Below are 19,454 nucleotides of genomic sequence, written 5' to 3'. Positions count from 1 at the left end.
GAATAAAAGAAAGGGATACGAATAAGTAAGAGATCATGAGAGTTGCACTTATTTAGAGATGTAAAACATTCAAAAGGCTGTGATCATAATCTCATTTAATCTTCAAAAACAATTCTATGAACATGGTAAAAGTTGGGTTGTTCTGTACCAAAGAAAAAGTACTTTGTCCCAAAACTTAGAAATGTGTAAATTCTGCATTCTGTATCTTTACAAATGTAGAAAACTCACTAGCAATTGGCCATTTAAAATTAGAACTTTGGCCAAGGTGGTGGCTCACATTTGTAATCACAACACACTTTAAGAGGCCATAGTAGGAGGATCACTTTACAGCAAGAGCTCAAGACCAGCTGGGGAAACATAGCAAGACCCCCATTTCTACAAAATTTTAAAAACTTAAAATAAAATTAGAGTTTGTTTAGTGTTCTGCTTCTGATCACAGTTGGACCCCACCTTATGCTTTCATGTTTACTGGCCTTCTTAGCCACTACAGCGGGAGGAAGAAAACTGGCTATTTCAAGTTCATTAATGTGTGTGTTCTGATCATATACCTCTTAAATGTGCTATTGTTTTTCTTTGCTAGTTACCACATAAAGCACCTAACCACTATGCCATAGACTGCCTTTGTAACTGCTATGCACAATATGTTTTAATGACACAATATGTTTTATGTTTTCATTAATGTAATGAAAACCCTATCTTGTTTTCAAAAGGAAACAAAAAACAACTAGCTGCTGGTGTAAGCATTTTGCTTCCTAACTCTGGAATCCCTCTGTTTTCATACCATTTCTCTCCTGGCAATTCCCCTGCCAGCAAAGTAATACAATTTAATGTATGTGAAATTCAAGAAAAAAATGCCTTAGGAATTTTGTTTCTGTTAATTTATTTTCAAGGCTATGATATTTATACTCTGCTCTTTTAAAGTTACATCTCAAAAGACTGTTTTTAACAAGTTGGAAATAAGTCCTAAAACTATGTATACTTAAATCATTCTTCAGATTTTTTAAGTCAGAACTATGCCACCTTTCAAGGTATAGAAAGTTTTAGCACTGGAAACTGCAAATACATATTTGTTCTTGTATCAGAATTTTAGCATCCCTCCCCTCAAGTTTACTTTCTGTTACAGAAAATAAAACTCTAATGATGCTATGTTTTGCATGTGGTGTGCATATGAAGTACAAATTTTATGAAAATGGACTCCTAGTGGAAAGTAAATCTTTGTTTCAAGAACATGAAGGCCAGGGGGAAAAGAAAAAAGTAAATCTCAACTATCCTCTGACGCCATGCTGTGCTGGGGAGGGAGAGCCAGTCCTGAACAAGGTCCTAAAGTAAAAGAAAATATTTTGCAAAGTGTTCTTTATTAAAAAAAAAAAAAAAAAAGCTACATTTTAGAAATGCTGTAGCTGTTATAACATCGTAGGAATAACTACAATAGGACTAACCATTCAGCACTGTCAGATTTTTAAAAAGTTTTATGCTGAGAGGGACCAGAAAGTCTGATCGCTGAAAGACCAAGGTGAGAAAAGATGTTCGTAGTGGACTAAGCAGGTGCTTTCTTAAAGTACTTGGATATATTTCAGAAAGAGGTACAGGTTTGGGAAGCTGCAAGACCCCAACTTCCACAGAAGAAAAGATTTCATTAAAATAGTAATTTTACATTAAAGGAAACATTCCTATTCTCACCGGCTTTGTTTCAAGTTCTGCTGCCCTACCAAGAAGGCAGATCCAAGGCGTGCCGGAGGCGGGCGCCTCCAGCAGTCTCCTCCCTCCACCTTCTTCCTCATTCCCTCCTCCACTGACTGCTGGATCCCCACATGCCTTTTGTGTTCCAGGCTGCCTACTGTGGCTGGGCTGCCCAGAGGGCTGCCTCCTGCTAAGATTTACGGGCTTCCTGAGAGGAAAGGGACCTCGACTATTCCAGCGCTTCCTCTTGCAAGAAACGCTTCAGCACAGGTAAGAAATATCTTTCCTCTGTATTTGGAAACCCAGGCAGGTGTGGCACTTAGAGGTGAATAAGCCAAACAGGACTGAGAGGAAGTCCTCTGACGTGATTATAATAGACAGTCAGTAAAACCTAAGGAACATGAGCAGAGTCAGAGTAAAACTTTTTTTCTTTTTTATCAACTAGGAGAGAGTATCTGTCACCTTAGAGCAGAGATTCTGAAACTTTTTGCTCTCATGTCCCCTTTGCATTGTTGAAATTATTGAGGCCCTCGAGAGTTCTTGTTTCTCTAGCTTATATACTGTGTTATTGAAATTTACTGTATTATAAATTAGAACTAAATGTTTACTTAGCAAATTATTGAAAAATACCAATATGCACATCACACGGTAGCATAAATTACATTTTTAATTAAAGATAACTATGTATTTCAGAAAAAAATTCTAGTGTAAAAAAGGATACTGTTTTTCCTCTTTATTAATCTTTTAAATCTCTGGCTTTTGAGAAGACAAAGGAGCTAGATTCTCATCTGCTTTGCCTGTAGTTTTCGCAATTTCACACAGAAGGTAGCCAGCCTCTGGCAAATTCTGTTGTACACTCATGAAAGAATAAGAGTGAAAAAGAAAAATGACATCTTAGAACAGTAGAAAATGGCTTTTACTTTGTGAACCCCCTGAGAATTGCTGCTTTAGACTGATAAAACAAATAAGCTTCTCTTTGAAGGGAATCTTGACTCAGAATCAATTATATTAAAAGTAAATACAAAATTTCCATAACTGATGACCTTGTGGAATCGGCAGCAGTCGGTTGCCCTGGGTCTGGGCAACAGTTGGATAATGTTATTACATTCCCCAGGAGACCTTCACTTCACTCTAAGGAAATAAATAGCTCTATTTTGAAGTGAATAACAAAAACTAAGATACTCTTAAATTCCCCTTTCTTGCCTGCATTTTAAGTTTCTATGACGTCCTCCTTCAGAATATCTTTTATATCTGCAGTGTTTTCCTATTGCCTATGAGATTGTATCTGATTTCCAAGCCCTCCATAATGGAACCCCACCTCACCTCACATTCACTGTAAAACAGCAGGGCTGTTCCACGACAGTCCAAAGGTGGCTGCCTTCAGTCCACCCCTACCCTACCCCTGTGTGACAGGCTTTTATCACATACGTGCTCTGCCATGCCCTCTCCATCTAGCCATTCCCATCTTCATCTAGTCAGGTTTCAACATTCTTTGAAATGAAACTCAATTCTCCATGTCAGACAAGGCCATTCCGACTACATCAGTTCCGTTTTGGCTTTTTGTACTAAAGGTATACTTAGCAGTTGATTGATTATACCTTTTATAATTAACTACGTAAGTTTTTATCTTCTTCTACCCTCACCTTTTCTACACCCCTGACATACACACATTCATAATAAGATTGACAAAATTTTCAAGGACAAAATCATTTGTATAACTGAAAATTAGGTTTTTATATCATCACGGTCAAGATGACTGCCTACCTGATCTTAGGAAACCAGGAATGTCACGTGCTCCCTCATGTCATCCAGTACCTATTCCACAGAATGGCAATTCCATAGGAAGATAAACATAATCAGAGTTGCTTTTCAATTTCAAGGTATTTTTGACTTTTAATCTAATAGTAGATTTTCAAACTTTTAGGCTTAACAAGACTGGTCATATAATAAATATCTGCAAATAAAATCATGAAGAAGTAGTCATAAGGCATTTGCCACCAAATACAAATCCTTCTCTACTTGCAGTTTTAACTACAGTCTAGAACTGCAGAATGCTGGAGCTGGAACAGACCTTAAAATGGGACCATCCAACTTCCGTGGTGTCCAAATGAGGAAACAGACCTTCAGAATGAAGTGAACTTCCCTGGGCAACATTAGAACTCCTATGGCTTAATTTCTAATATGAAATTCTGGGGTAGTGCCTGTGGCTCAAAGGAGTAGGGCGCCGGCTCCATAAGCCGAAGGTGGTGGGTTCAAACCCAGCCCTGGCCAAAAAAAAAAAAAAAAGAAATTCTACCATTGACTAGCCCCTGGCTAGCTTTCAAAGGCTTGTATAACTGTAACTATTGTTTCAGAGAACTCATTGTCACGGCATACTCCTGGGAGGATCTTTCTGAGGTAGTGTAAAACTCTTTAAAAAAGAGAAGTCTATGATCTCAGAATCTTACTTAAAACATTCAAGGTATTTTTATACAACTATAATTTTCATAGATTAAAAAAACAAAGCAACATGGATGAGAGAGGAAAATTGAGGGGAGAAGCGGTGGAAAGAGAACACAGCACAGTATAATCAATACATCTAGTTATAGACGTATTGAGACCTAACAAAATAGTGGTAAGAAAATAAAAAACTGAAGAATTCAAAATAAATACACAAGCTCAGCACCTGTAGCACAGTGGTTACGGCACCAGCCAGTCACATATACTGAGGCTGGCAGGTTTGAACCCAGCCCCAGGCCAGCTAAACAATGACAACTGCAACAAAAAATAGCCGGGCATTGTGGTGGGTGCCTGTTGCTACTTGGGAGTCTGAGGCAAGAAAATTGCTTAAGACCAAGAGTTTGAGGTTGCTGTGAGCTGTGATGTTACAGTACTCTACCAAGGGCAACAAAGTGAGACTCTCTCAAAAAAAAAGACTCACAGATTTCAGATTTGGGCAGGTTACTTGAACATGTTTTGGAAAGTAATTCATTAGATATTTTACTGTTAAAACTGTGTATCTGGATCCAAGTTAAAAATTGTAGGCCAGATGCAGTGGCTCATGCCTGTATTCCTAGCACTCTGGGAGGCTAAGGAGGGAGGATCCCTTGAGCTCAGGAGTTCAAGACCAGCCTGAGCAAGAGTAAGCCCCTGTCTCCACTAAAAATAGAAAATTTTGTCAGGTGTGGTATCCGGCACCTGTAGTCCCAGCTACTAGGGAGGCTGAGACAGGAGGATTGCTTGAACCCAGGAGCTAGGCTGATACCATGGCACTCTAGCTGGGGCAACAGAGCAAGACTCTGTTTAAAAAAAAAAATTGCAAATTATATATATATTCTGGCTGGGCATGGTGACTCTTATCTGTAATCCTAGCACTCTGGGAGGCCAACACAGGAGGATTTCTTGAGCTCAGGTGTTTGAGACCAGCCTGAGCAAGACCAAGATCCCATCTCTACTTTAAAAAATTAAAAAATTAGCCGAGCATGGTGGCAGGCCCCTATAGTCCCAACTACTCAGGAGGCTAAAGCAGGAAGATTGCTTAAGCCCAGAATTTTGAGGTTGCTGAGACCTCTATGTCTTAAAAAAAAAAAAAAAATTATATATCCCCCAGTACAATTACCCTCACACTACTTTGTAGCCAAATTTTCTAAAAGAATAGTTTATAATCCATGTTCTTACTTTTCCCCCTTCCCATTCTGTCTTAGATATTTGTCAACCTGCCTTCTGCTACCTCCACTTTACCCAAACTGTTGTACTGTTACCAAAACTTCCTAATTAGCAAATTCAATGAACAAATTTAAGCTTGGATCTAAATTATGGGCTCTGCAGCTTCAGATTTCAAGCAACCCCTGCTGAAACTCCTTTCTCAATTTACAAAACTTCTCAGATTTATAAAACTGAAATAATTGTTTTTCACTCAAGTTGTTTTTTCGTTCTCTTTTTTCTTAATTAATCAGGAGTGACCACTCAACAAGTTGCCCCAGCCAGAAACTTTAAAGTCACCCTCATTTCCTCCTTCTCCCATTTCTTTTCTGCTGAGAAGTCCTGCTGTTTACTATTTCCTGAATTCGCTAGCTTAGTTTATAGCCTCATTATCTTTTAACTATTCAAACTGTTTCCAAGGCTGTTTTCTGCCCTCTGTCCAGTCTTCCCAGTTGGATCCATAATCTATAGGCTGCCACAGTGAGCTTTTCAAGATACAAATTTGACCATATCTTTCTCCTACTTAACATAAATCACTATTTTTTTCTGGGAAAAAAGTTCAAACTCCTTAGCCTATTTAAACAAGGGCTTTGTAATCTGACCCTCCTTCCCAATCTTTTGTCAAAATACAATGGAAGTTGTATTTGATGTGAGTTAAATTAGGCAAAATCAAACTAACTTTATGTAAAAATTATAGCTTTACTTTGTATAAAAAAAATGTAAGTAATGTGAACTCCTTCAGATGGTTTAACTAGAAGGACATGATTTTAAAGCTGGTAGTCCTAGAGAGCTGTAAGACAGTAATGCTATTTATCCACATGCAAGTGTCTCTTATACCAGGTAGAATTATCTGCTTCCCTGTCAGTATTATGTAAGCTAAGCTAATCTTCAATTATCTCAGAAGTTCTTGAGACAGACAGGTTTCGTGTATATAAATATACAATGTAAATATAAAATTAAATGTATAATTTTAAATATTTCTATATCTGATGGAACAGTTTTATCAAAGTGCCAAGGGCTATCATTGCTGCTTGTGCTAGAAAACATCTTCAGGCTCGGCGCCTGTGGCTCAAGCGGCTAAGGCGCCAGCCACATACACCTAAGGTGGCGGGTTCGAATCCCCAGCCCGGGCCCGCCAAACAACAATGATGGCTGCAGCCAAAAAATGGCCAGGCGTTGTGGCAGGCGCCTGTAGTCCCAGCTACTTGGGAGGCTGAGGCAGGAGACTCGCTTGAGCCCAGGAGTTGGAGGTTGCTGTGAGTGTGGTGCCACGGCACTCTACCCAGGGGGATAGCTTGAGGCTCTGTCAAAAAAAAAAAAAAAAAGAATAGAAAAGAAAACATCTTCAAATATATAAATTGGAATAATAGTTAGATGCAAGAAAATGATATTAAAAAGACAAAAGGCTATGTGGAGAGACCATTCTACAAAACATTAGTAATAATGCCAACAGTGTTGACAAAAAGAAAGCAGGAGTAACATTTTTCTTATTGTAGATTCATGCACTACAAGAGTACCTCCTCCCATACTTTCACATTTATTCTCAAGGAGAAGTTAATCTTATACTATGTGAGATCTTCAGAAATCCATTCTTTCTGTAAAATGTGACTACTTTTACGTTATTAATGGTAAAAGTGATGAGGCTGGCTCAGTGCCTGTAGCTCAGCGGCTAGGGCACCAGCCACATATGCCAGAGCTGGGCAGGTTCAAACCCAGCCCAGGCCTACCAAACAACAATGACAACTACAACCAAAAAAATAGCCAGGCATTATGGTGGGTGCCTGTAGTCCAGCTACTTGGGAGGCTGAAGCAAGAGACTCACTGAAGCCCAAGAGTTAGAGGTTGCTGTGAGCTGTGACGCCACAGAACTCTACCAAGGGCAACATGGTGAGACTCTGACTCAAAAAAATTTAAAAAAAAAAAAAAAAAAAAGATGCAGCTGAAACAGGTCTGTCTCTCTGCTCCCCTGACTCCTGGCCTTGGTTCACATTATTTTCTCTTGGTGGAAGCTCCTCTCCTGGCCTGGAAAATGCCTGATTCTCTCAAAGTATCCCAGTCATCACTTCCTCTTCGTCAACACCAACAAACAGAAAGAGAGGATCTTTTGAATATCCCGTCTTACATTCATTATACTGTTCATTACACTATGCATTCATTACACTATTTTCTAACTTTATGTATATATCTCTCTAGCCTCTGGGTCACTGGAGATTCATTCCTGTCAGTGTCATCAGCAGCTAGCCCCATTCCTGAGGTATACTAGATGCTCCAGAATTAATTGATGAATGAGTTCAAATGCTGTGTAATACTATGACTGCCCTTCTAAAAATCCATGTACTCTTTGACTAAATACAGAAGTTAACACTAGTAATTTAACCCAATTCCTGCCCATCCTGCTTGGTAAATTTCAGTTTCATACCTATGTGTGGGTTAATTAAAGCTTATAGATGTAGCAAAGACATGGAATATGTACACAAAGGAATACTATTCAGCCATAAAAAAGAACAAAATCGTGTCTTTTGCAGCAACAGGGATGGAACTGGAGGCCATTATCTAAAGGGAAACAAGTTAGATACAGACAGACAAATATCATTATCTTAAGTGAAACAACTGAGACACAGAAAGGCAAATACCATTATCATAAGTGGAATAACAAAAAGACAGCTAGCACATATTCTCTCCGATAAGTGGGAGATAACAATATATACACACAGATGTAGAGTGTACAATGATAGGCAGTGGAGACTCGGAGGGTGGGGAGGGGGGAGTGTGATGAAGAAACACTTTGCGAGTGCGATGTACGTTATTTAAGTGATGTATACAAGAAAAGTCCTGACAATCTATCCAGGTAACAAAATTATCCTTGTACCTCGTAAATTTATACAAATAAATAAAGTTTGTAGAGAAGACCATGTTAGCCAACTGATAACTAGTCGAAACATAGAGTCCCTCCTAGATTAACAAATGCCTGCCTTCTCAGTTAATTCAGTTAACAACTGCATTCTGACGTTGATAACAGGCTGGTGTTAAATGATGATGAAGTCAGAAAGGTGAATACAGAAAATACCCTTAAAGAGCACACAATTTCGTCATTATAGTTCTGATTTTTAATGCTAAAGCTAATTTGGGTTTTGGAAAAAAGTATTTAGACTTATCGGAGCACCCATTTTATCCTTTGGTATTATTTTTTGCCCCTCAGAGTTCTCCTTATCCCCTCCATTAAAAAAGTAGTGATAATTCTGACTTCTGAATTTAAATTTATTTTAAATTTCTATTTTATTTAAAGTTATTATTTTACCTAAATAAAATGAACTGAATGTCTGTCCACATTTGGATGTGTATAGGGAACTCAACCTAGGTAAAACTAGGTTCAATAGCTACCAACTAACAAATATTTTGGAATGGCTTAATTTGGATTAAGTTTTTTCAACTGACTTTAATTTCCTGCTCATTATAGCATACCTTCTTGGCTTCAGGTCTCTATCTATGAGCACAAATTTATAAATACTCCCACATTGACAACTGTGACCCAACCAACTTCCTGAGTGCCCCAGCCATAACTGTCCAGGGGGTCCAAGGCACTACTGAATTCTGGAGTAGCACTTCCTGGTCATTTTTGTGACATAGACAATCTGGTGAACACTGTAGACCCTTTCTCAGAATAGTGTTTTTGCCTATATAAAATTAAATACTTAGCCTTAGAAAGGAAACTGATTCTATTAAAATAGTTATCAAAAAATTAACTAATTTTGTTATAGTATATATAGAGTGTGCAAAAAATATATGCACTTTTTTAATTAAATCATAGCAGTGTACATTTATACTATCATGGGGTACAGTGTACTGTTTCTGTATACAATCTGAAATACTTTCATCCAACTGGTTAACATAGCCTTCATGCTGCACATTTTAAAAAAGGAAAAAACTATTAAAATTGTAATACTCAACATATACCAATAATAAAAGATGAATATAAGCCACATTGAACACCTCTTGTAATTCCAGAAGTCAAACATGACTTGAGTATTTCAAATTTAATACAATATTTTCCTTTCTAAAAATGTGTATACATATTTTTGGCACCCATTACTTATGCATTTTATTAACACATTAAGATCTTCTGGTGGGACTGATAACTTCTATAATTTCTGATTAATAATGAGTTTAATCCATATTTAAAGATCTCTTCAACAATTGTAACACAATAGGAAATAAGTATTTCTATTAGTGACAGAGTTGCAGGTACTACTAATAATACTGGGGTTTGTTTCCTACAAGTAATAATGGAAAGAATACTAAATTTCAGTTGAAAGTTGATGAAAATAAGGCCTGTTGTGGTAGCTCTTATCGTAGCACTTTGTGAGGCCAAGGTAGGAGGATTGCTTGAGGCCAGGCGTTCCAGGCCAGCCTGGGCAACATAATGAGACCCTGTCTCTACAAAAAAAAAAAAAAAAAAGAAAGAAAGAAAAAATTAGCCAAGTATAGTGGTAGGTGCCTATAGTACCAGCTACTTGGGAAGCTGAGGTAGCAGAATCACTAGAGCCCAAAAGTTTTTGCCCAGCCTGGGCAAAAATGTGAGACCCTGTCTCAAAAAAAAAAGTCAATTCTGAATGAGGACAATTAATGACCTAGTACATAGTGAGGGGGGTGGGGCAAGGGGAGAGCAGTAAGAGGGAAGGAGGAAGAGGGTGGGAGGTCACAGTGTGTGGCACACCTTTTAGGGGTGGGACACAATTATAAGAGGGTCTTTATCTAACAGATGCAATCAGTGTAATCCGGTTCTTTGAACCCTCAATGAATCCCCAACAATAAAAAACAAAAAAAGTTAGTGAAAATAAACACATAATGTTTTTCCCATTCAAGTTTACAGTGGATTTAGAACCCCACTTCTCACTCTATGACAAAATTCTGGAAGAACAAACACCACATTGAAGTGAAGTGGGACAGGACAGAGGGAAAGAGCAAAAAAAATAATAATTTTAATTTTTTCAAATCCTGTATCATTTGATTCTTTTACAGCAAGATTGTATTTATATATTATTTATGTTAAAAACATAACACAGTCTAGACTGTGTATCAAAAGCTGCTGCTACTCAGAAGAAAAGGAAGACCATGAAATGCTAGAGCCCTTCAGCCTTTCCGACCCTGCACCTCACCCTGCCCCAAGATGGAAACATGACTTTTATCATTGCTTCCCTTTAGCATTCTGACAGTGAAGTCACCAACCTTCAGCTGATCACTCGCAGGAGACCATTGGTGTAAGACAAGGGTGGAACCATTCCCTCATTCAAGGACAGTATTAGGTATATTTCCAGCATCCTTTGCAGATGCAGCTATATTTACATTGGTAATATATTTCTCTAAGGAATACTAAAATGATAGGCTTGACACCCGTAGCTCAGTGAGTAGGGCGCTGGCCACATGCACCGAAGGTGGTGGGTTCGAACCCCGCCTAGGCCTGCTAGGCAACAATGACAACTGCAACCAAAAAATAGCCAGGAGTTGTGTCAGGTGCCTATAGTCCCAAATACTTGGGAGGCTAAGGCAAGAGAATCTCTTAAGCCCAAGAGGTTGAGGTTGCTATGAGCTGTGATGACAGGGCACTCTACCAAGGGCAACATAGTGAGACTCTGTCTCAAAAAAAAAAAAACCTAAAATAATAATTAAGTTCAATAGTAATCCACTTATCTACCCTTTGTAATATTCTTTAAGGAGAAAATTCTCCCTCGATTCCACATATCTGATTGTTTGTGAGAGGATGTTGAAACATGGATATTCACAAGCTGAAACTCTTGGCATTTATCAGGAGTTCATCAGCATATTGGGTGGGAAACTGACTTCTGGATTTGGAGGTACCCCAAGGCAGTAGTAAAAGGTTCCTTTAATATAAAAGCTACAATCATGGCCTCTTAACAAATGGCTCTTTGCTTTCAGTAGGAATAAAGATGGCTGCCGACACAGTCGACAACAACTGCATCGACTTCGTGGCAATGAAATTTATTGACAATACACTTTACTTTATAAGTAAGTCTAAAGCCAAACACCAGGGGCAGAGAAATGTATTCAACTAGAAAAGATGTGGGGTGAACTGTGAAATGACTCTTTTTCATCACCAAATTCCATTGTCATGTTAATGACTCTTCTCTAAGCAAATAAACAAGGTGGACCTCTAGAAATTAACCATAACATGTCCACGGTCCTAGTACCAGTCCAACCATATGTCCTGGAAACTCCCACCTCAGAAAACAATTTTTCCAAGGCAGATTGGCAAATAATACATAGTGTCCATAAAGTTCCATACACTATTTGAATAGTTGTCAATTTTAAATTGCACATGAACCTTATGGACACTCTGTATAAGACATTCCCTAAATCTAAAGTTCTGTGGTTCGGCACCCATAAATCAGTGAGTACAGTGCTGACCACGTACATGGAGATTGACCGGTTACAGCCTGGCCTGGGCCTGCTAAACAACAACAACAAAAATAGCCAGGTGTTGTGGTAGGCACCTATAGTCCAGGGTACTTGGGAGGCTGAGGCAAGAGAATCACTTAAGCCCAAGAGTTTGAGGCTGCTGTGAGCTGTGATGCCACAGCACTCTACCACAGCAACAAAGTGAGATTGTATCTCAAAAAACAATTGGACAAGTAAAAATTGATTCTTACGATTAATCTTACAGGAGCAATTTGGCTTCATTTGAAAGTTTTCTATATAGTTCTTAGGTGACTTTTCATTTAAGCAATAAATTTCAGAGTAAAATCCATCACTTTATAAAATTTTCTTTTAGCTACATATTGAAACTCATAAACCTTTTAAATTTTGCATCTAGCTTATCTGAGAACATACCAATCTAATTGAGCTTCATTTTATGGGCCTTTAGAATGATTATATAATAGTCTGATGAAAGCCCATAAAGACCATCAGTAAAATAGGAGTTAAAGAATAGAGATTAGCAGAGAATAATGAAAGGGTAAGGTAGGAGGAAATTCTGAGTTTAAAAATAGAATTTAACATATTTTGTGTCTCTTTTTTTCTCCCCCAGCTGAAAATGATGGTAAAGTATGAATGTATTTCTCTTTCTTTGCAAAGTAAGTAGTTGTGTAGACACATCATTGTCAGCTAGGAGCAACCGTCCACCTGATCCCAGGCTATCTGGGGAGCCAGTCTGACCTCAGAAGGATGTGAACTCAACAGTACAACCTTGGAATGAAGATGACCAGAAAAGATCCAAAGAGAAGCCTCTAGCAAAAAATCTTCTCTATGCCTTAGGAAGTTCCCTAGCTTTTAGAATCTACAGAGCCGACCTTGCCTGTCACATAGGTCCTAAGATTATCAGGGAGTCATGGGTTCTCTGGAAGGCATAGGAAAAGGGGAATGAAGCATAAAAATGATCGAAAATCAGGAATCTTTTCCTTCTTCAACCTCCTCTCCCAGAAATGTTTTGGGAAGAAGCCTGGGAGGCTCTCAGGGGGCAGAGAATCTTGAAGTAAAGGAGATGAGGATGAATGGGACAAGCAGACCACTTTCAAAGGCCAAGGTCTAAAAGTGTGGCACTTACGAAGACTTAAGAGTAATTCAGAATGGGATCAGAGTGAGAGTAAGAGAATGATGAGAGAAGCTAGAGTGATGAATATGGCATCATCAAGACATTCTCTTATTCCAAGATACAAATTTGGACTTTAACTTGGGAGTAATAGGGGGATTCATTAAACATACCACATATATGTATTAGTGAGGATACAGATTAGTGTGTTATAACAAGGACATTCAAAATTATAGTTAGCTTAATAAGATAAAACCTTTTTCCCTTCAGGAATAGTAAGGCAGGAATAGTTCAGGAATAGTAAGGCAAGATGCCTGGTGTGTTTGAGATCTCCACTTTCTTCAGTCCTACTCTATCCTCCCCTAGCAGTTGATCCCATTCACATGCTTGAAAATTATTATACTTTCTGGGTTACCAAGAAAGGGTCAAGATAGGAGGAAGAAATATAGGCTCATTCTTTTCAAAGTCTTTACTTGGAAGTTATACACATCAATGCACCCCATATTCCATTGACTAGGATATAGTCATCTGACCACATCAAGTACAACAAAATCTAGAAAATATCTTTATTATGGGTAGCCACGTGCCTCTTGAAAATTCAGAGATAACATAATTCTATTTTTTAAAAAATCCCTCTGGTTTCAGTATAAAGAACTGATTGGGGGCATAAAAAGAGAGACTCTAGTTAAGAGGCTATTCTTTTAGTCCCTAGAAGACATAATGGTGGCAGGAATTCAGGTAGGCACAGTGAAGTGCTGGTGAAGTGCTCTGAGTGGATTTTGGAAATACTTGAAAGAATCGACAGGCCATGATTTGGGGTTGCATTTGGAAGATGAGGTAGAGGAAGGCACAAAAGATGATACCTGCATTTTCACTTAGTCAATTTATACTATTCAGTGAAAGAGGAAACACAGGAGATAGATCAAGGGTCAGGGTGTATGAGAAGAGGGAGATGGACTTAGTTTGGATCTCGAGGTATCTGTGGGACATTGTAGTTCAATAAACACTGACATAGAGTTCTGAGCTCAGGACAAAATCTGGACTAAAGAAAGTGAGGCTAATAAAGAATAGAGAACAGACCAACCCAAAGGGAAGAAAGTGAGCCAAGAGAACCCCACGGACTCCTAGGAGAACATTTCAAGACAAAGGGACAGGCCCTGTGTTGAATTTTGCAGCCTGAAAATTCAAGAGCCAGAAAGATCTACTAGAGCTAGCAGCAGGAGGTTTGCTGATCTGGGTGAAAGCAGTTTAATGGAGAAATGGAGACAGAGGCAGACTGTGATGAGTAGACGCATCAATAAATAGAAAGTGAGGAAACGGTACAGACAATTCTTACCAGAAACTTGGCTATTAAGAGGAAGAGAGAAACAAGGCTGTCGCTGCAAAGTGACATGGGATTGACAGAAGTGTTTTAAATCTCAAAATGAAGAGCTTCATGCTTTTCTGATTGTTACAGCTAATTCAGGTAAGCAGAAATAAGAACACTCAGGAAAGTAAAAACATGAAAGTCACCCACAAACAATGATAGCTGTCATTTTTGGTGTGCTTTTTAACTATACTTCCTTCAGTACATATGAGGGCTGTCCAGAAAGTATCCAGCCCAGCACTATGAAGAATAAAGGCAGGTGGCTGGATGCTTTCCTAACAGCCCTCGCATATGTATTTACACACAAATGCTTGTATTTGTATCAAAAGGGATTGTACTATACCTAAGCTGCTTTTTCTACTTAGTGATATATACGGACATATTTCCATGGCAATGAATAATTATAGTTATATTACATTCATAATATTCCACAGTGAGCACATATCAACATTTATATACTCAATTGATACTTTGTTTCCAACTTGTTATCATTAACAGTGTTCTCATAAGCATTTTTCTACAAAAATGTTTACCTATTTGATAGTCTCTTTACCATAAAATGCAGGAGGTAGAATTGCTGGATTGATAGAAAGGAGGGGATGAGTGGTAAATCAAGATTCAATTAAAGGTACGTGCAGAACACAAATGGGACCTGCCTGTGAGACCACGAGGGACACATTCTGCACATTTTCCTTGGGACAAGATAGAGGAAATAACTGGTGGTGCAGAGAAGTTTGCAACTGAAGTAGAGAGAAGTGATCTGCTGAAAGTGAAAGCAGAGACGACATTGTACAAGTCCTGAAGATAGTAAAGGTTTGAAACTACAGCTATGAACTATGGAAAAGTGTGCTGAACTGGAAAACAGAAGCAGGATTGACAATCGATGTGCTGCCAATAGCGCCAGTGTGCACATCGGTATAATTGTTCAGAGGCAGCTCTCAGCAGCCAAGTTTGGAGTTTTGTAGCAGAAAGGGAAATGAGTCAGGGATTTAATATACGGGCAACACGGCAGACAACATGACAACCCACGAGGTCCCACTGCACAGGGAAGGAAGGGGAGATGAGCAGAGGTTAGATGGGGTGGAAGTGGAAGAGTCAGGAGCCTGGAGAACATGCTGAAATCTAAGGAAGCAGAAGAAAACTAAAGGGGTAGGAGACTAGTCAGAAAGTAGAGTTTTTGAAGTTAACTATTGAGAGATGGAGTAGTTCTTAGTGGTAACAAGAAACTGTGCCCTTGGAAACAGGTAAAAAAACATTAGGAAACTAGTGAGACTGTCTCTACAATAAAAAAAAAAAATTAGGAAACTTTATTGTAGCTGCTTCTGGAAAAGAAAATTGTAATTAATAGGTTTGAAACCAAAACACATAGTATATCTGTTGTTTGATTAAAACTATTTTTTAATGAAATTTAATGTATATTGTAGAAAACCTGGAATCAGACTACTTTGGCAAGCTTGAACCTAAACTCTCAATCATAAGAAATTTGAATGACCAAGTTCTCTTCATTGACCAGGGAAATAAGCCTGTATTTGAGGACATGACTGATGCTGATTGTGAAGGTATTGTTTTTAATGTGCAAACATAGAAATGACTAGCTACTTACTTCCTCCCATTCCATTTTACTGCCTACATTTTTCTATGCCATACCCAGACCTTAGATGAAAAGTCACAGGAGTAACAATAATTTCACTTCTAAGATAACTAATAGGGCAACCATATTAGGGGTCATGTCACGCTGAGCCTACTTTTAGATCACCCATCCCTGCATTGTAATTGCATTAACTGTATAAAATCTCTATCGTTGGATCATTAATCCCTGCTTATTATACCTAAAAATGCTGACAAGTATTTCCAAAACTGAAAAGAGTACTTTAGAAAATGACTGAATTGCCAGCAATGGTGACGAGTGCCTGTAAGGTGCCTCTCCAGTTTCTTCAGAGGCTGAGCAAAAGAATTGCTTGAAACCAGGGATTCAAGGCTGTAGTGCAGTGGGCTATGGTCATGCCTGTAAAGAGCCACTGCACTCCAGGCTGGGCAACGTAAGGTGACTCCACCTCTAAAATTTAAATTAAAAAAGAAAAAATGATGGGCACAGTGGCTCATACCTATAATCCTAGCACTCTGGGAGGCCAAGGCCAGTGGATTGCTTGAGCTCAGGAGTTCAGGACCAGCTTGAGAGAGGGAGATCCCATCTCTAAAAAATATCTGGGCATAGTAGCAGGTGCTGGTAGTCCCAGCTACTCAGGAGGCCAAGACAAGAGGATTGCTTGAGCCCAGTAGTCTGAGGTTGCTATAAGCTATGACTCCAAGGCACTCCACTGAGGGCAACACAGTGACACTCGGTCTCAAAAAATAACGTTAATAATTAAGACTGTGCCTTCCAATCTATGAATTCCAAATATCAGAGTTATAGGCTGAGTTGAAGCAATGACTGCGTTCTTGAAATATACTGAATTCCTTACCGTAACAAATATATTTTCAATATTCTGTTTAACATTTAAAAGTTATGAATAATTTTTTAGAATTTGGAATATCTTTACAGTACTCTGAAAATTGCTTTGTGTATGTTGTAATGAGTGTCTGACCGGCTAACTACCTGACCTCAGAGTGCAGGATTGGTGATGGTTCTATGAAGGACTATCCTCTGGTTAAATTCCTGCAAATATTCCTTTGCACAATTTCTTCTAACTGTTTTTCTCATTCATTATTTATTTCAGCTAATGCATCCCAGACCAAATTAATCATAAATCTATATAAAGATAGCTTTGCTAGAGGTATGGCTGTCACCATCTCTGTGAACTGTAAGAAAATTGCAACTCTATCCTGTGAGAACAAAATTATTTCCTTTAAGGTAAGACTGAGCCTCACATTGTTTTCAGAAATATTAATGGACAAAATTAGAAAACTCAGTTATCTTCAGTCCACGCTTTTGTGTAAAACAGGAATAGCAAGAAGCAGAGAATTATTAAAATGAATAGTTACTGAAAATTATCACACTCTTCACATGTTTTGATAACATTATGGTTTTTCTGAGCCTGTCATAGGGAAGAAGGGATACAATGTTTGTTGCATAACCTGGGTCTTCTGAATAATCAATCTATAAATAAATAATACCATAGGTGGGCATAGTGGCTTACACTTGTATTCCTAGCACTCTAAGAGGCCAAAGCAGGTGAATTGCTTGAACTCAGGAGTTCAAGATCAGGCTGAGCAAAGACTGAGACCCTATCTCTACTGAAAACAGAAGAAAATTAGCTAGGCTTTGTGGTGCCTGTAGTCTAACTAGTCAGGAGGCTGAGGCAGGGGGTCACTTGAGCCTGCGAGTTTGAGAATGCTGTGAGCTATGATGATGCCATGGCACTCTACTGTGGGTGACAGAATGAGATTCTGTCTCAAAAAAATAAATTTAAATATTAAGAAAATATAGATTATAGAGCAGCGCCTGTGGCTCAGTGAGTAGGGCACCGGCCCCATATTCTGAGGGTGGCGGGTTCCAACCCACCCCAGCCAAACTGCAGCAAAAAAATAGCCAGGCATTGTGGTGGGTGCTTGTGGTCCCAGCTACTCAGGAGGCGGAGGCAAGAGAATCACCTAAGCCCAAGAGCTGGAGGTTGCTGTGAGCTGTGACGTAACAGCACTCTACTGAGGGCGAGAAAGTGAGACTCTGTTTCTAAAAAAAATATATGTATATAGAATAAAAACATGAATTATTCATGTATATTTATTTAAGGATAACATATGACTTTACAGAATAAGTTCTGCTACATAGAATGAAGTTAATTATCCTTCTGTAAATCCACTACTTTTTGCAAATTATGATGATAATATTTTAATCCCTAATTGTTTTATTCCTGCTCCTTAGCTTAAGTCTTAGATGTAACCTTCAGCTTCCAGTTGACATGTTATTTTTAAGGTTAATCTAATTAAATAAAATTAATAAGATCAACTGTAAAAGAAATACTACAATTACACCAAAACCAGGCATAAATTATTTCTGGCAACTACTTTCTCTCAATTATTCTCCATTATTTTTCTTTATCCATTATTATTAAACTACCATTAACTATAGCTACAGATTTCGAAAACTTTCCTCCCAATACGAGCAACTAAAGGATACTTAGAATTTGACAATCCAAACAGGTGCAATGGCTCACATCTGTAATCTAGCACTCTAAGAAGCTGAGGTGGGAGGATCACTCGAGGTCAGGAGTTCAAGACCACCCTGAGGAAGAGTGAGACCCTGTTTCTAATAAAAATAGAAAAACTAGCGAGGTGTTATGGCAGGTGCCTATAACCCCAGCTACTCTGGAGACTGATTAAGGAAGTCTGCTTGAGCCCAGGAGTTCAAGGTTGCTGTGGACTGGGCTGATCCCACGGCACTCTAAGGGCAGTAGAATGAAACTCAGTCTCCAAGAAAAAAAGGAATTAAGGAGAGATCAGTATTGACATATTGAAAATTTTTTCTTAACTCTTGGGAAGAAAAACTACTTTCATTCTGTCCAGTAATATGCTTCAAAACAAACTGAATATATATTCAGTTGCTTGTGTTCTGAAATAATTAGGTAATGTTGTTTTTTCTATATAGGATATCAGTCCTCCTGATAGTATCAAGGAGCCAGAAAGTGACATCATATTCTTTCAGACAAGTGTTCCAGGACATGATACTAAGATGCAATTTGAGTCTTCATTATACAAAGGGTACTTTCTAGCCTGTATAAAAGAGAGTGACCTTTTCAAACTCATTTTGAAAAAAAATGATGAACCTGGGGATAAATCCATATTGTTCACTGTTCAAAATAAAGACTATTAACATTTTACAATGTGAAATTTCTGAGATTTTCTGTTTCTGAATGGTTGTAAGCATTTATGAGCCTATACTTGTAGTGGTGAGATAAAAATAATAATGGCTTCAAAAAACACCACTGAGAAATGAATAAGCCTTCACAATAACCCTTATCTAAGTGAATAAAATATTTTTATAAAGTTGTAAAAAATGCATAATATGAAAACACATTCTACATTGTTCATTGGGACAGAGAGTATACTCAATAGAATTGTTTTGAATCTTTTGAGTTATTGTTCCCAAAGACAAAAGATATTAATATTTAAATTTTCTAATTCAAGATTTTTATAAGGAGATTACTTCACTTGCTAAATTTCTAACATTTTTCTAAAGCCAATGTA

General features: G+C 38.2%; 1 protein-coding gene across 4 annotated transcripts; it reads left to right on the top strand.

The window, feature by feature from the left end:
• Positions 1–1,818: 1,818 nt before the first annotated feature.
• Positions 1,819–19,089, top strand: IL18 (interleukin 18). 4 transcript variants are annotated; one of them, XM_003794743.3, is made up of 6 exons: positions 1,819–1,950; positions 11,299–11,385; positions 12,404–12,415; positions 15,695–15,829; positions 16,988–17,121; positions 18,856–19,089. In XM_003794743.3, the coding sequence occupies exons 2-6, from the start codon at positions 11,307–11,309 to the stop codon at positions 19,078–19,080; spliced, it is 585 nt and encodes a 194-aa protein (XP_003794791.1). In that variant the 5' UTR covers positions 1,819–1,950; positions 11,299–11,306; the 3' UTR covers positions 19,081–19,089. The 4 variants fall into 4 exon arrangements, with proteins under 4 accessions (XP_003794791.1, XP_023371849.1, XP_023371848.1 ...); XM_023516081.1 differs by having other exon boundaries at positions 11,296–11,385; XM_023516080.1 differs by lacking the exon at positions 1,819–1,950 and adding an exon at positions 3,450–3,560.
• Positions 19,090–19,454: the final 365 nt, after the last annotated feature.

Source organism: Otolemur garnettii, unplaced genomic scaffold (genome assembly GCF_000181295.1).
Source record: "Otolemur garnettii isolate 467f Iridium unplaced genomic scaffold, OtoGar3 scaffold00086, whole genome shotgun sequence".
Lineage (NCBI taxonomy): Eukaryota > Metazoa > Chordata > Mammalia > Primates > Galagidae > Otolemur > Otolemur garnettii.
The sequence above is the reverse complement of the archived record's forward strand: the minus strand, read 5'-3'. Positions and strand labels throughout refer to the sequence as shown.

What these genes read in the sequence shown, in the direction of transcription:
- IL18 (XM_023516079.1), top strand. Translation starts at nt 3,482, where the DNA reads ATGTCATCCAGTACCTATTCCACAGAATGGCAATTCCATAGGAAGATA. An exon ending in AGTTGCTTTTCAATTTCAAG is followed by an intron (nt 3,561 to 11,295) that starts GTATTTTTGACT and finishes CTTTGCTTTCAG; the next exon opens with TAGGAATAAAGATGGCTGCC. An exon ending in GACTGATGCTGATTGTGAAG is followed by an intron (nt 15,830 to 16,987) that starts GTATTGTTTTTA and finishes TATTTATTTCAG; the next exon opens with CTAATGCATCCCAGACCAAA.